This window comes from Scomber scombrus, chromosome 18 (assembly GCF_963691925.1).
Source record: "Scomber scombrus chromosome 18, fScoSco1.1, whole genome shotgun sequence".
NCBI lineage: Eukaryota > Metazoa > Chordata > Actinopteri > Scombriformes > Scombridae > Scomber > Scomber scombrus.
Genome location: NC_084987.1, coordinates 8,328,921 through 8,341,475, shown reverse-complemented (window position 1 = coordinate 8,341,475; position 12,555 = coordinate 8,328,921). Strand labels below are relative to the sequence as shown.

The 12,555-nt window shown below is 40.8% G+C and overlaps 2 protein-coding genes across 2 annotated transcripts; both read left to right on the top strand.

The window, feature by feature from the left end:
- The first annotated feature begins 1,495 nt into the window (after nt 1-1,495).
- On the top strand, nt 1,496-5,489 carry LOC133999560 (kelch-like protein 11). Its single transcript, XM_062438785.1, has 2 exons — nt 1,496-2,054; nt 2,320-5,489. The coding sequence occupies exons 1-2, from the start codon at nt 1,588-1,590 to the stop codon at nt 3,902-3,904; spliced, it is 2,052 nt and encodes a 683-aa protein (XP_062294769.1). The 5' UTR covers nt 1,496-1,587; the 3' UTR covers nt 3,905-5,489.
- A 1,442-nt stretch (nt 5,490-6,931) lies between these two features.
- On the top strand, nt 6,932-12,203 carry LOC133999492 (cytosolic 5'-nucleotidase 3-like). The gene is made up of 9 exons (XM_062438688.1): nt 6,932-7,029; nt 7,426-7,524; nt 8,284-8,353; nt 8,454-8,500; nt 9,136-9,221; nt 9,384-9,473; nt 10,069-10,231; nt 10,333-10,533; nt 11,503-12,203. Exons 1-9 carry the CDS (start codon nt 7,027-7,029, stop codon nt 11,611-11,613), a joined length of 870 nt encoding a protein of 289 aa, XP_062294672.1. The 5' UTR covers nt 6,932-7,026; the 3' UTR covers nt 11,614-12,203.
- Nucleotides 12,204-12,555: the final 352 nt, after the last annotated feature.

Genomic DNA, 12,555 nt, shown 5'->3' with positions numbered 1-12,555 from the left:
CCCAACACATCCTGGTATGGGACAATTCAGTCACACATTGACAAGACTGAAAAACAGCTTCTTCCCCCAAGCTGTTAAACTAATAAACCCACACATACTCACTAGGACTACAAAACCCTTTTGTGTAATAATGTAACCTGTGTGCCTTAAACTTGTTTAGATTTTTTTTTATATATGGCCTGCTGTTCTAAAAAGCATGGCTGCTGTTTGCTGTGTTTGCACCTTTTTATATAGCATATTGCACTTTAATGCCCTTATAGATTATTCATGTTTTATTTATGTCTTAAATTGTTTTTAATTGTCTGAAGTGTTTTTATGCTTCAGGGAGTGCTATCTAAATTTCGTTATATTGTTGTCTAACCCTCATTATAATGACAATAAAGCTACTACTACTATTTAACGAAGGTGACCCAGTGGCAGAATTATACAAGTTAAACCTGTCATCATGAGTAGCTAGTGAAAGTGTATTGTTTGTTTTTTTAGGCCATAAGAAAAAAGGGAGTACACTTCTTTGACACACATGATAAATATAAATAAGTTACATATGCACAGAAATATGACGCTGTTGATTAATTGCAGACTTGAATGAACATGCAAAAGAGTTTCTGTCCAAGTGAAGCAAGTGTGCAGCTCACAGATCCAGACCAATGATCCAGATTCAGACAAGCACAACAGAGGGAAAGGCTGCTGACGTCAGACGCGGTTACGCCTTTCTCTACTGCGCATGTCAGTAATCCTGTCTGTGTTTACCAAGCTGAAGTAAGTTTCGTATTGGAGGGAAAAAGCTTCACTTTGTCATCGGAAACGATGCTTGTTTTAAGTTTAAAATGTTTTTTTTAACATGTTACTGAATATATACATATATTGCTGTTTTAAATTCTTTGAAATGTTTTTTTTTTCTTCATACTTTGTAACTAAATCATGACGTGGGCTTATTTGGATATCACATGGGCTTAAATGGTGTGACAGTATCAATTAAGCCCATGGCAGACTTTTGACTTTTTTCATAGAATATCTTTATTTTATATTCCAAAATCTACATGAACTAATGAATACATATTTAGAATGAGAGATAAATCTTGCTTAATCAGAAAATGATCTCCCTTATAAATCATATCAGCATCCATGAAAAACACCTGAATTTATATTTTGGTGGGCTTAATGGGTACACACTTACCCGAAGAGCTAAAACATGTAGTAATCAAAGAGTAATCCAATGTAATGAGTTACATTATTTTTTATTAAGTTATTGAAATAGTTAAATTAATTGAAACATTATGTTTAAATAGGGTAACTATGATTCTTTAACCTATTACATTTCCAAAGTAACCTTCCCAACCAAGAAAATCAACCTTTTGTTTTAGTTTTAGACTAAATTAATGGCGCTGGCATCTTTGTGTTGCATTTAAAGCAGAGCAACATGATTTTACATGCATTTTAAAGCTGACGAATACGTAACGCACTTCTCCGCAGCTCTTTCTGTTTTGACTCCATATCATGTATGTGTGGCTGCGTATGTCGCCTCCTCTCCTTCACTAGTTTGCTTCATTCCTCCACCTCTGCTCACCCCCCAGCGCTGGCAGCAGTATGGCAGCAGCGGCCCCAAACCCGGACGACTCCTCCAGGAGCGGTGGCAGCAGCGGCACCAGCACACCCAGCAGCGCCCTAGCCGGAGACGGAGACACGGAAGAGGCCGAGGACTTCACCTCCTCCTCCCACTGCTCGGAGCTGTCTCGGCGGCAGAACGAGCAGAGGAAGCAGGGTTTGTTCTGCGACGTGACGCTGGCCTTCAGCAGCGGGGTGGCAACCGGGAGCGTCCAGAGCTGTGAGTTTTCTGCACACAGGTCCGTCCTGGCTGCAGCCACCGACTATTTCACGCCTCTGCTTGGTGGGCAGTTCTCCGAGTCCTTGTCCGGACGGGTGGAGATGAAGGAATGGAGCTCAGAGCTGGGGCCGGATCCAGAGACGGTGGAGAGTGTCATCCAGTATATGTACACCGGGGAAATACATGTGAGCACCTGCAACGTACATGAAGTGTTGGAGCTAGCTGATAGGTATGATTACAATTACATTTCTGTTTGTGTGTGTGTGTGAGGAGGGTGTTTGGGGGGTGGAGGGCATGACAGTGACTTTGACAGTCAAAGCATGAGGCCTTCTGTGGCTGCTAAAAAGGATTGTTTTGTGCTCTGGTTGCAGAAAACAAGACTGCCTGGCTCTGGCCTAACCAGTCGAAACTTAATTGTATTAGCCTACCAATTAAACAGGAACTGCTTGATATATCTGACATCCTATACTTCTTTTCTGTTGCCTCTATTTCAGGTTCCTCCTGGTGCAGCTGAAGGATTTCTGCGGTGAGTTCCTGAAGAAGAAGCTGAGCTTGACCAACTGCGTGGCGGTGCACAGTTTAGCTCACATGTACACTCTGGACCAGCTGGCTTTACGGGCTGCAGACATGATTCGCCGTAACTTCCATAAGGTCATCCAGGATGAGGAGTTCTACACGCTGCCCTTTCACCTGGTCCGTGACTGGCTGTCTGATGCAGAGATCACAGTGGACTCTGAGGAAGTGTTGTTTGAAGCTGTGGTCAAGTGGGTGCAGAAGAATCCAGACGAGCGAAGCCGCTACTTCGAGGAGCTTTTTCGTCTCCTCAGACTACCCCAAATCAAGCCCACCTACCTGACCAGGGTGGTGAAAAATGAGCAGTTGGTGGCCGCCAATGAGGCGTGTCTCCGGCTGGTGTCAGAGGCAGTAGAGGGCCACGCTATTCGCTTTGAGAACCTTAAGTCAGCTGATATGGAGTTCTGGTCCTCCCACATGGCCTCCTTTCAGCCTCGCTTTGGCCAGAACATGGACGTTATCATGGTAGTGGGAGGTGTGTCAGAGGGTGGGGACTACCTGAGCGAGTGTGTGGGCTACTTCATTTACGAGGACCGTTGGGTCAACCTGCCGCACATCCACAACCACCTGGACGGCCACGCCATCGCTGCCACGGAGTCCCACGTATATGTAGCTGGTTCTATGGAGCCGGGTTTTGCGAAGACGGTGGAACGTTACAACCCGAATCGCAACACCTGGGAGCAGGTGAGCAACCTGACCACACGCAAGCACTCCTTTGGCCTCACCTGCATTAAGGATATCTTATACAGCATCGGTGGCCACGGAAACTTCAGTCCAGGTTTCAAAGATGTCAGTGTGTACGAGCCGGAGCAGGACAAGTGGCACAATCTGGAATCTGCCCCCAAAATCCTGCGGGATGTGAAGGCAGTGAGTGTGGAGGACCGCTATGTGTACGTCACGGCACGCACACCTGTGGACACAGATAATGAGGATGGACTGAAGACGGTGACCACTCGCTATGACACAGAGAGCCGCCAGTGGCAGGATGTTGACTCCCTTCCCCTTATTGACAACTATTGCATCTTCCAGATGGCTGTGGCCTCCACTAACTTCTACCACACGGCCTCCTGCTGTCCTAAGAGCTACACAGTGCGGGAGGAGGTTGCCAAACAAAAGATCAGCGTTCGCATCTCTGATGAGATCCTGGAAAGCCTGCCACCAGAAGTTACCAGCATTGAGGGCGCCGCTATCTGCCATTTTGATGAGGATGTCTTCATCATCGGAGGTTGGAAGAACAGTGACGACGTAGACAAGCAGTACCGCAAGGAGGCGTACCGCTACTGTGCTGAGAGGAAGCGCTGGATGCTCCTGCCGCCCATGCCTCAGCCTCGTTGTCGAGCCACCGCCTGCCATGTCCGCATCCCCTATCGTTTCCTGTACGGCTGCCAGCGTTACCCCATGCCCCAGAACCTGGCCCGCCAACGAGATCGCATGCAGCAAATGCAGCAGCTTCATCGGCGCACCCTCACCCTGCGCCGACAGCTCCAGTCACAGATAGAGTGCTGAGCAAGAGCATGTTCGCTCCATCCAAGAACTTCACGGCTCTGTTCCGAGGATAAACTTCAACCCACCATTCCACCACCCTCCCCATTCATTCATAACATGCTACAGCGGGTCATGCGTTGCTCTCATACTGGATTTCATCAAATGGAAATCTGTGCCATTGGCTCTCATGTTGTGTTGTGTTGATGGCTGATTTGTCGAAAGCCATGAAATGTGTGGGCAGGTCAGGTGTGCACTGACCAGCTGGTGGTCTGTGTGAAGGTATATGGCGAATGTAAACATGTGAATAAGAGTGTTATATGGCAGCCAACAACTGAATTCCTTTTAGTCAAGTATGTTGGTATAGATGCTGTTTATCTGTTTGTACATGAAGAGTAAAAAACTGTATATGTATACATTGATATGGATATTTTACATTCCTCTATTGTATGCCTGTAACGGGACGTCTTATGTAACATTAGTAATAACTGCATTCCTGTTTTCATTCCAACTTGCTTAATGAAGTTTCATTCCATTGTAACACTGTGACAATCTCTTAATGCAAGGATAACATTGGTCCAAAAAGTTTCTCTTCATTATCGCTCTTGTAGAATTGCTCTGCTTGTTACTCTGTAGCCTCCATAACAAAAAATATGAATGGGTTCTGCTGAAAGGCTGTTAATCTTAAAATCCTGTAGACTAGTTTGCTTTTAGATTGCAGTTTCACTCCCCAACAGTTGTACAGAGTATATCAGTCTTTTGTGCTGCTCATGTAACACATCTCCAAGTTTCTGAAGAGGATGACATGATCAAGGAACTGTTATGTCCAAATCAGGCTTAAAAGATGAGATGAAATCATTCCTTTTTGAATTATCTTAAAGTTCAAGCATTTAGTTTGGCCGCTGCGATAAGCACCAATCATTGGCAATGGCTCAATCATTCCTTTCTTTTGCACTTTGGCAGTCGATTGCTCAGTGTATTCCGATTCATTCAAGAAAGATACTTAGAAAATGTGTACATGTGTGAGTGCGGGAATGTGTATGATTTGAAGAAGGCTCAGTTGTTTATCTGCAAAGAATGGTAAAGAGCTTCTCTAGAGCTGCACTTTTTTGACATCCAACTTTTAAAGTCTTAAAAAAGCATTATTGGGATTTAAGTTGCCACTGCACTTTGACTTTGCTTATGTTATTAATTTTAATATCAGACAAGGTGATTGTATTTTGGAAATGAATTGTTTTATCCAGCTCACATCAAGTCGGGTTTGATCTTTGATAAAAAAAAAAGAAAAAAAAGAACATGTCATTATCTGGTGTTTTGTTTCCTACATTAAATGTCTTGTAAAAGTTTGTGTTACTGTACATCACTTCCAGCTGGGTGTATATTAGAGATCAGCTATGTTGTCCTGTGGTCTCCTTTCACCCTCCAAAAATACTTAAATATCAACTGAAAAGAAACCAGACCTATAGGCAAGACTTGTTATATGAATGTGTTATGACTGACATTCAAAAAAAAAAAAAGAATCCCCCGATGTCGATGCAGTGCCTGTTACAGAGTGCAGAAACTAAAACCATTTTCACTTTATGACCAACCTAAATAGCACTGCAAGTGGAATAAGCTATGTAATTTGTTTTGCATGTGATAGTCTGACATTGTGCTCTTATATTGGATGTAAGAAATGCTAATGTCATCACTTGCAATTAAAGTTGTTTTGTAAGACACATCGTGTCACATATAGTGTATTTTTCTGATCATTATTTTTTATTATTACTTTGTTGGATTTTAGAAGTTGAGGGAGCTGTTTATACTAAGAAGATCTACACTCACTGGCCTCTTTATTAGGTTCACCTGTGCAATCGAATTCAATCCAATACAGCAGCTCTGATTTAAATTCTACATTTTTAGTTTTTGTTAACATTGTCAGGAAGGTGATAATTCTGCTTTATGTTTATTATTGAGGTCATAGTGGGTGATGGTGGTGTATTAGGGTGCATTATATTCAATGGTGTTCCTAATATTTTTTGTCCACTCTATTAACATACACGAGAGGGTCAAAATATTAGGAACACCAGGCAATATAATTCATCCCAGTACACCACCACCACTTAGTACGACCTCAGTTATAAACAGTACAATTATCACCTTTTTGACAATGTGAACAAAAACTGAAAATGTATAAACTTCAAAAATGTAGAATTTATAGCAGAGCTGTTGTATTGAATAAGATTGCACAGGTGAACCTAATGAAGAGGCCAGTGACTGTATATATCTTCAATATATAAAAGTACATATAATAGCTTACAGTTGCAGCTGAATTTGTGGAACATAATTTTGCACTGTCATACTTGTAACAGTAGTGTCTAAACACTCTAAGTGTCATTTTCAGGTCTAAGGGACTTTTTCAGTTTAATTAAACTATAAACATGACATTGAGCACTGTCTGCCTTCTGTAAACTGGGCTCATGTTTGTTCCCCTCAGTATTAGTTAGGGAAATCGATACCAAGTAGTATCAAAATCGATCCTTTTTGCACACAGAGCTAGAAAATATGACTATTTGTATGGACTTGCTCACAGCCAATCAACGCAAGCTCCAAAGTATGCAAGCACACATTCATTGTACTTTCATAACTTGTATTTGCCAGTGTATACGTCTATGCAAATACACACAGACATGGATTTATAAGTGTGTATGTGATGCTGATTTTGGGAACAATATATATTGGTGTGTTTGCCATTAGGGGAAGAGTAGTCTTTAGCTCGTCCCACTTCAAGTTATGAAAGTAGTGATGCTGCCTTCTCGTGTTTGACTTTAGGCTCGTAATTGTGATGATACCGGAAAATGAAATATCTGGCGCGTTTAAAACCAGAGTATACATCATTGACATGATTTCTCAAAGCTTATTAAGACGACTTTCACTATGTAGGATAAACTTCACATCCACAGTTGTTAGCATCTCACCCACAACTGTTGTTTCCCCTCCACTGCTTTGTTGTTTGATTGCCGGATTCTTAAAATCCCCATACATGCGGAAGTACCTGAAGGCAGCGGGTAACTCGTCCATCCTCATAGAAACAGCGGAGACTGACCGCTGATGACACACCGTGTGTCAAGATAACCTGAAACGGATCCCCAGCACATTTCAACAAAATGGTAACAGTATTCAGCAGGTTTTATTTGTTTTTGGGGAGGGAGAGAAGCCACATAGATACATGGATGTAACCTATAACAACCAACTTGCTTACTTTAGCTTAGCCATGCACAGCTATAGCTAACTCTGGTGTGGCTAACGGCGTAGCTAATGTTACACAGACTCCTCTTTGTTTGTTGTAAACGCTACCGTCTTATTCAATTACAGGTGGCAACAAGAACGTGCATATTATTGTGTCATGGGATTTTGTGTGTGCTAAGTAAACGATGTGTTATGTATAGCTAACAATGTCTCCTTTGAGCTGCTGCTGTTGCTTCACTCGTGCTTGATGCTTAAACAAACATTGAAGGTTTTGCAGATCTGCAGCGTGTCATTGTTGTGTAATCTCTATCTTTTAGCTTCCGGAGTTGTCCAACCCCTCGGTGTGTATGAGGGACCCTCAGAGGGTGCAGGAGATCCTTGAGTCCATGCAGAAGGCTGGGTCTAACACTTTACAGGTACACATAATGTAATCATGTGTCCATATGAATAATCTGACCTCTATTGACAAATTGGAAAGAGTGCAAGAGCAGCAACGATTAATCAATACAATTAGTCATCTATTTATTTCTCTGTTTCCAGCTTCTCAAAAGTGAGTATTTTCTGTAGGGCCGGACCGATAGTGTCTTTTGAGGGCCGATGCTTATCACCTGATAATTGTATATATAAAGAATATATACATTACATTTTTTTTGCAGTGAAGGCATGATATTTTACCATCTGACAATAAAATTTATTTTAGAATTGCATCAGTGCACTGAAACAGTGAACCGCACTGGGAATGTAATAATTATAAATAACTATAACAAACTAAATAACAAAAAAACACATAACAAAAAAAGTATGTATACATGAAACTTAAATTTAGATCAAATATGCCTTAAATGCAGGCTATACAACTTTAAAATAAGACCAGCATATATCAGACAACATATACGCCAATACTGATATATCTGTGATAGGTTCATATCGGCCACTAATATCGGCTGACCTATATATGTCAGTCAGGCTCTAATCTTCTGGTTTATTTATTCCTCTCTTACAGTAAACTAAATATATTTGACATTACCTCTTGGGTTTGGGAAACAGTGATCGGCATGTTTCACCATCGTTTTACAATTTATGGACCAAACAACTAATTTATTTATGGAGAAAATAATCGTTTGTTGCAAGTTGCAGTGTATTTATATTCTATTCTTTCTCCTTTTAAACCCCAGGTCATCTCAGATTTTGACATGACCCTAACAAGATTTGCATATAATGGGAAAAGATGTCCTACCTGTCATAGTGAGTATACCGGAAAGGAAGGTTTTATTTGAGGTTGTCATACATATAAAAGTTGTTTTTTGTCGAAAAATGTTGATTATTTGTGTGTTTTTATTTGCAGATATTCTTGACAACAGCAAACTAATCTCCAACGACTGCAAAGAAAAGGTAAGAATGAGGCTTTTGTTGCAAAAGCAGGTTTTTTATTTTGTACCAGTTAATGGCATCAGTATTTTGTTTAAAGATGATGTTACACAGAGTGAAATCAGCAGTCTTTGGCAGAAGGTAATAATACTGTAGCTAACTGCTTAATACATAAACTAGATTATGGAATAGTGCATTTTTAAAATATATTTCTTATTGCACAAAGTCATGATTTAGTGGAAAAGGCATGTTATTCAAACAGTCTCTAATTCAGTACTGATAATTTCTCAGCAAAAATATCATGTGATAGATACCTGGTATTTCATGTGGCAATAAATCATTGATTTATACATGAATTCTGCCCTCTAGTGGGCAACAAGAGGAATAAAAACAGGCAGACAAACTCAAATATGATCTGTGACTTGAATCCATTTAGATGCTAAAATGTAAAGCTGGTCTTGCTATTGAATCTTATTTTTCTTCTGCATTTTTGTATATGCAATGTGGCTCATTATCTTCAAAAGGATCAGATATAACTTAAAGTAATATATTTAAGAGATTGGATTTAGTAGGCTTTTAAGAATAGACTAAATTAAATAGACTGAGGTGAAGCAAATTGTCCCTAAAATGCACCTTGTCTGTTGTCTTGTCTCCTTTAGCTGAAGAATCTGCTCGACACATACTACCCCATAGAGATTGACTCTACACGGTCAGTAGATGAGAAGCTGCCCCTCATGGTGGAGTGGTAAGTACCTTACCTTTTGAGTTAAAAAAAATGTTGCTGACGCTGATATGGGAGCTCGTAATTTAGATTCAGGGTCACTAGTTTGAAGCAAATATATAAACATCTAGGAACTTCCCAGCACTGTTAATGTGTCAATGACACTGCTGCTTCTGTATCTTATAGGTGGACTAGAGCTCATGATCTATTGGTAGAGCAGCGCATCAAGAAAGATCTGTTGGCAACGGCGGTGCGGGAGTCTGAAGCGATGCTGAGGTAAGAAAACCTCCTATGAGAGCCGGTGTGAAGGAACTGATGGAAAGCTGGTTAACCCGAAGTGAAGAACTTGTCAGGAAGCCGGGATGTTTTACGCAAGAACATTTATTGAAACTCGATCGAGGAGAACAGAGTTACAGTAAAAGTGAAAACATTGTGCAATGCAACTCAACTCTGTGATCTACTTGCAGACAAGAGAATTTAAACCCCTCACCATATCCGTACTCTTACTTCCTCCAAATAAGGTCATAATTTACTCATCTGTGCCTCTGTTGGTTTTTTAACTATAAACAAAACACTGACTAAAGTTAACTGAAGTCACTTAGTCTGTACACAGCAAGCAATCAATCCTATTAGGACAAAACACAGCATATCTCCACCCGACCTGGGTTACCATAGGAGACAGCCAGCTTTATCAACACAGCTGCTAACCCAGTCACCCTCAGTAAACAGGTCATGAACTCCTGCTCCCAGGATAGAAAATGACCTGAGAATGACCCAGGGAACACAAACATTTCCCCCACAGCCAGAACATTTTATTTGTGGTTAACATTCTGATAATATGGATGCATTTATTTGAATAATATCTTCACAGAGATGGCTACCAGCTGTTCTTTGACCACCTGTATGAGCACAGCATCCCTCTGCTCATCTTCTCTGCTGGGATAGGAGACATCCTGGAGGAGGTGATTCGCCAGGCTGGGGTCTTCCACCCCAACGTCAAAGTCTTCTCCAACTACATGGACTTTGATGAGTCTGTGAGTAACCTCACCTTTGAGCATACTATGAACCCCACAGCAGGATGGAAGTTTGAGTTGATGGATACTTACCCTGTGTGACTCTTGATTTGCTTACACAGGGAGTGTTGAAGGCTTTCAAGGGAGAGCTGATCCACATCTACAATAAAAGAGAAGGTGCTCTGCTCAACACCGGTCACTTCCAGGAGCTGCGGACGCGGCCCAATGTGCTGCTGTTGGGAGACTCTTTGGGAGATCTGACCATGGCAGACGGGGTTCAGGACATAGAGAACATCCTCAAGATCGGGTTCCTCAATGACAAGGTATATATATCATGTTCAAAAAAGTGGCAAACTAACAATAGAGACAAAGATTGTAATTATCTTTAATATTTCAGTTTTAAAATGTTGACAACTTGCATTAATTACATTATATAGTCAAATACACAGCAGCACATCTACCCTGTAAAAGAATATAGCAGCTAGAAGACCACAGTCACAAATTTCAACATTTTACAGGAATAGTTCAACATTTTGAGAGAAATTATTTCTTTTCTTGCGGAGAGTTCGATAAGCAGATTGATATCCCACTTAGATCAAGCCAGGAGACAGTTAACTAAGCGAAGCTAAGCTAAGCATAAATACTGGAATCAAACAATTAGCCCACCAGCATTTCTGTAAGTCACAAGTTAAAGCTGGACTTTGGTTTCTCCCTTCTGGCAGTGAGAGAATAATTACAAAAACACTCAACATCTGTTTATGTCATAGGCTCCATGGTAGCCTTACTCCATTGTTACTGTTGAGGCTGTAAAAAGGTGAATACATTGTTTTGAGTGTCACACACCCCCGCAAATCATCCATTTGACCCAATAACATTTGAAAAGTCTAGCTGAGCCACACCATTAAATTATTTCATCCCTCTTCAAGTTAGCAGAGAGCCGGCTGGCTGGTGGAAGTCTCTATTTATTCATCCAACCATTGCAGGAATGTCAAAACCAGCACCAGATTAAAAACTAATGTTATACTGTGAAATACAGAGAGATTCATCTGGCAGTGATTAGCTTAATCAGCATTGTGTGAACTTTTTTGGCAAGAGGCTGAATGTAACAGATGTTCATGTGTTTGTAGAAGTTCTGCACAGCCTGTTTAACATCGTGTTCATTGAAGCCAAGCACAAAAAGAAATGTAAAAATGACATTTAGTGTCTGTGCTGGAATTATTTCTACTCTCCTTGCTCTAGTTTCATATTTACCCGACACTCACTCCTCATCTTTGTTTGTTTTTTGTTCTCAGGTGGAGGAGAGGAAACAGTCTTACATGGACTCGTATGACATTGTGCTGTTAAAGGATGAGACTTTGGAAGTCTCAAACGCTATAATGCTCTACCTCACTGGCAACAAGTGAATTGAGGATGTTTTTATCACTGGTAATTTAGTATTGGACACTCCGGTGCCATCAGCTGAGGAAACTCCTGCTCAGAATGTGCCAGTTGGAGGTTTACAGCCAACTTTTTCCCTTTTTTTTTTATACAGTTTGACTAAAAGCTAAATATTGTGTGCATGAGTCTAGGATAGAGACAAGTTGTTTTGCCAGACTGTTCACAGGTCACATAGACAACCACAGGTCTCATCCACCACTGCACCCTTTTTTATATCATTGTCCACACAAGCTTTCCCCTCGTGGTTGTGGGTAAACTGTTTTTGGATCAACCTGTATTTGGTGGAAGGCAGATTTAAACTGTCTACCTACTGTGGAGCATGTAAAGTGTGTATACTGTAATGGGTGTTTGTTTTTTTTTGTTTTTAATTTGTTTTGGGGATGGTAGGTTTTGTCAGTTCATTCATACAGAATGTAATGTGACAGGGAAGGAAAACAATGCACAACATAAATGGCAGCACATTACGTGGCATTTGGTGTCAAACTCATTTCTGGCGTCTTGCAATAAAACCTGTCAGGAAACTTTTAACTGGAAACCTGACGTTTAAAAAAAAAACAAAGCTTCATGTTCTCCTTGTTTTTTATTATAGTGCAAAGTTACTTGAATTCCTCTCCACATTGTCAAGCTGAATGAACAGGTTGTATTCTGTATTTTGATGGTAACTATTGTCTCTCTTATATAACACCACAGCTGCTAAGTGTCTTCATTTTTTATTACAAAACAGTTTAAATGTTCAATAACACACTCTGATATAATTTTCTAATAGAATTTCTGCTATTGTACACACTAGCCACACTCCATCATATTCATCATTTTTATATCAAGGGGAAGTGTCTGAGGCTCTGCATCCGTAGATCGCCATTTGACTGATAAAAAATGGAATATTCTTGGAAAATGGGCCCAGCCCA

Bases quoted from the DNA above. Each gene is read 5' to 3' on its own strand.
- LOC133999560 (XM_062438785.1), top strand. From the start codon at position 1,588: ATGGCAGCAGCGGCCCCAAACCCGGACGACTCCTCCAGGAGCGGTGGC. The intron at 2,055-2,319 runs GTATGATTACAA...CCTCTATTTCAG, and splicing joins GTGTTGGAGCTAGCTGATAG to GTTCCTCCTGGTGCAGCTGA.
- LOC133999492 (XM_062438688.1), top strand. The intron at 8,354-8,453 runs GTGAGTATACCG...TTTTATTTGCAG, and splicing joins AAGATGTCCTACCTGTCATA to ATATTCTTGACAACAGCAAA. The intron at 9,474-10,068 runs GTAAGAAAACCT...ATATCTTCACAG, and splicing joins GAGTCTGAAGCGATGCTGAG to AGATGGCTACCAGCTGTTCT.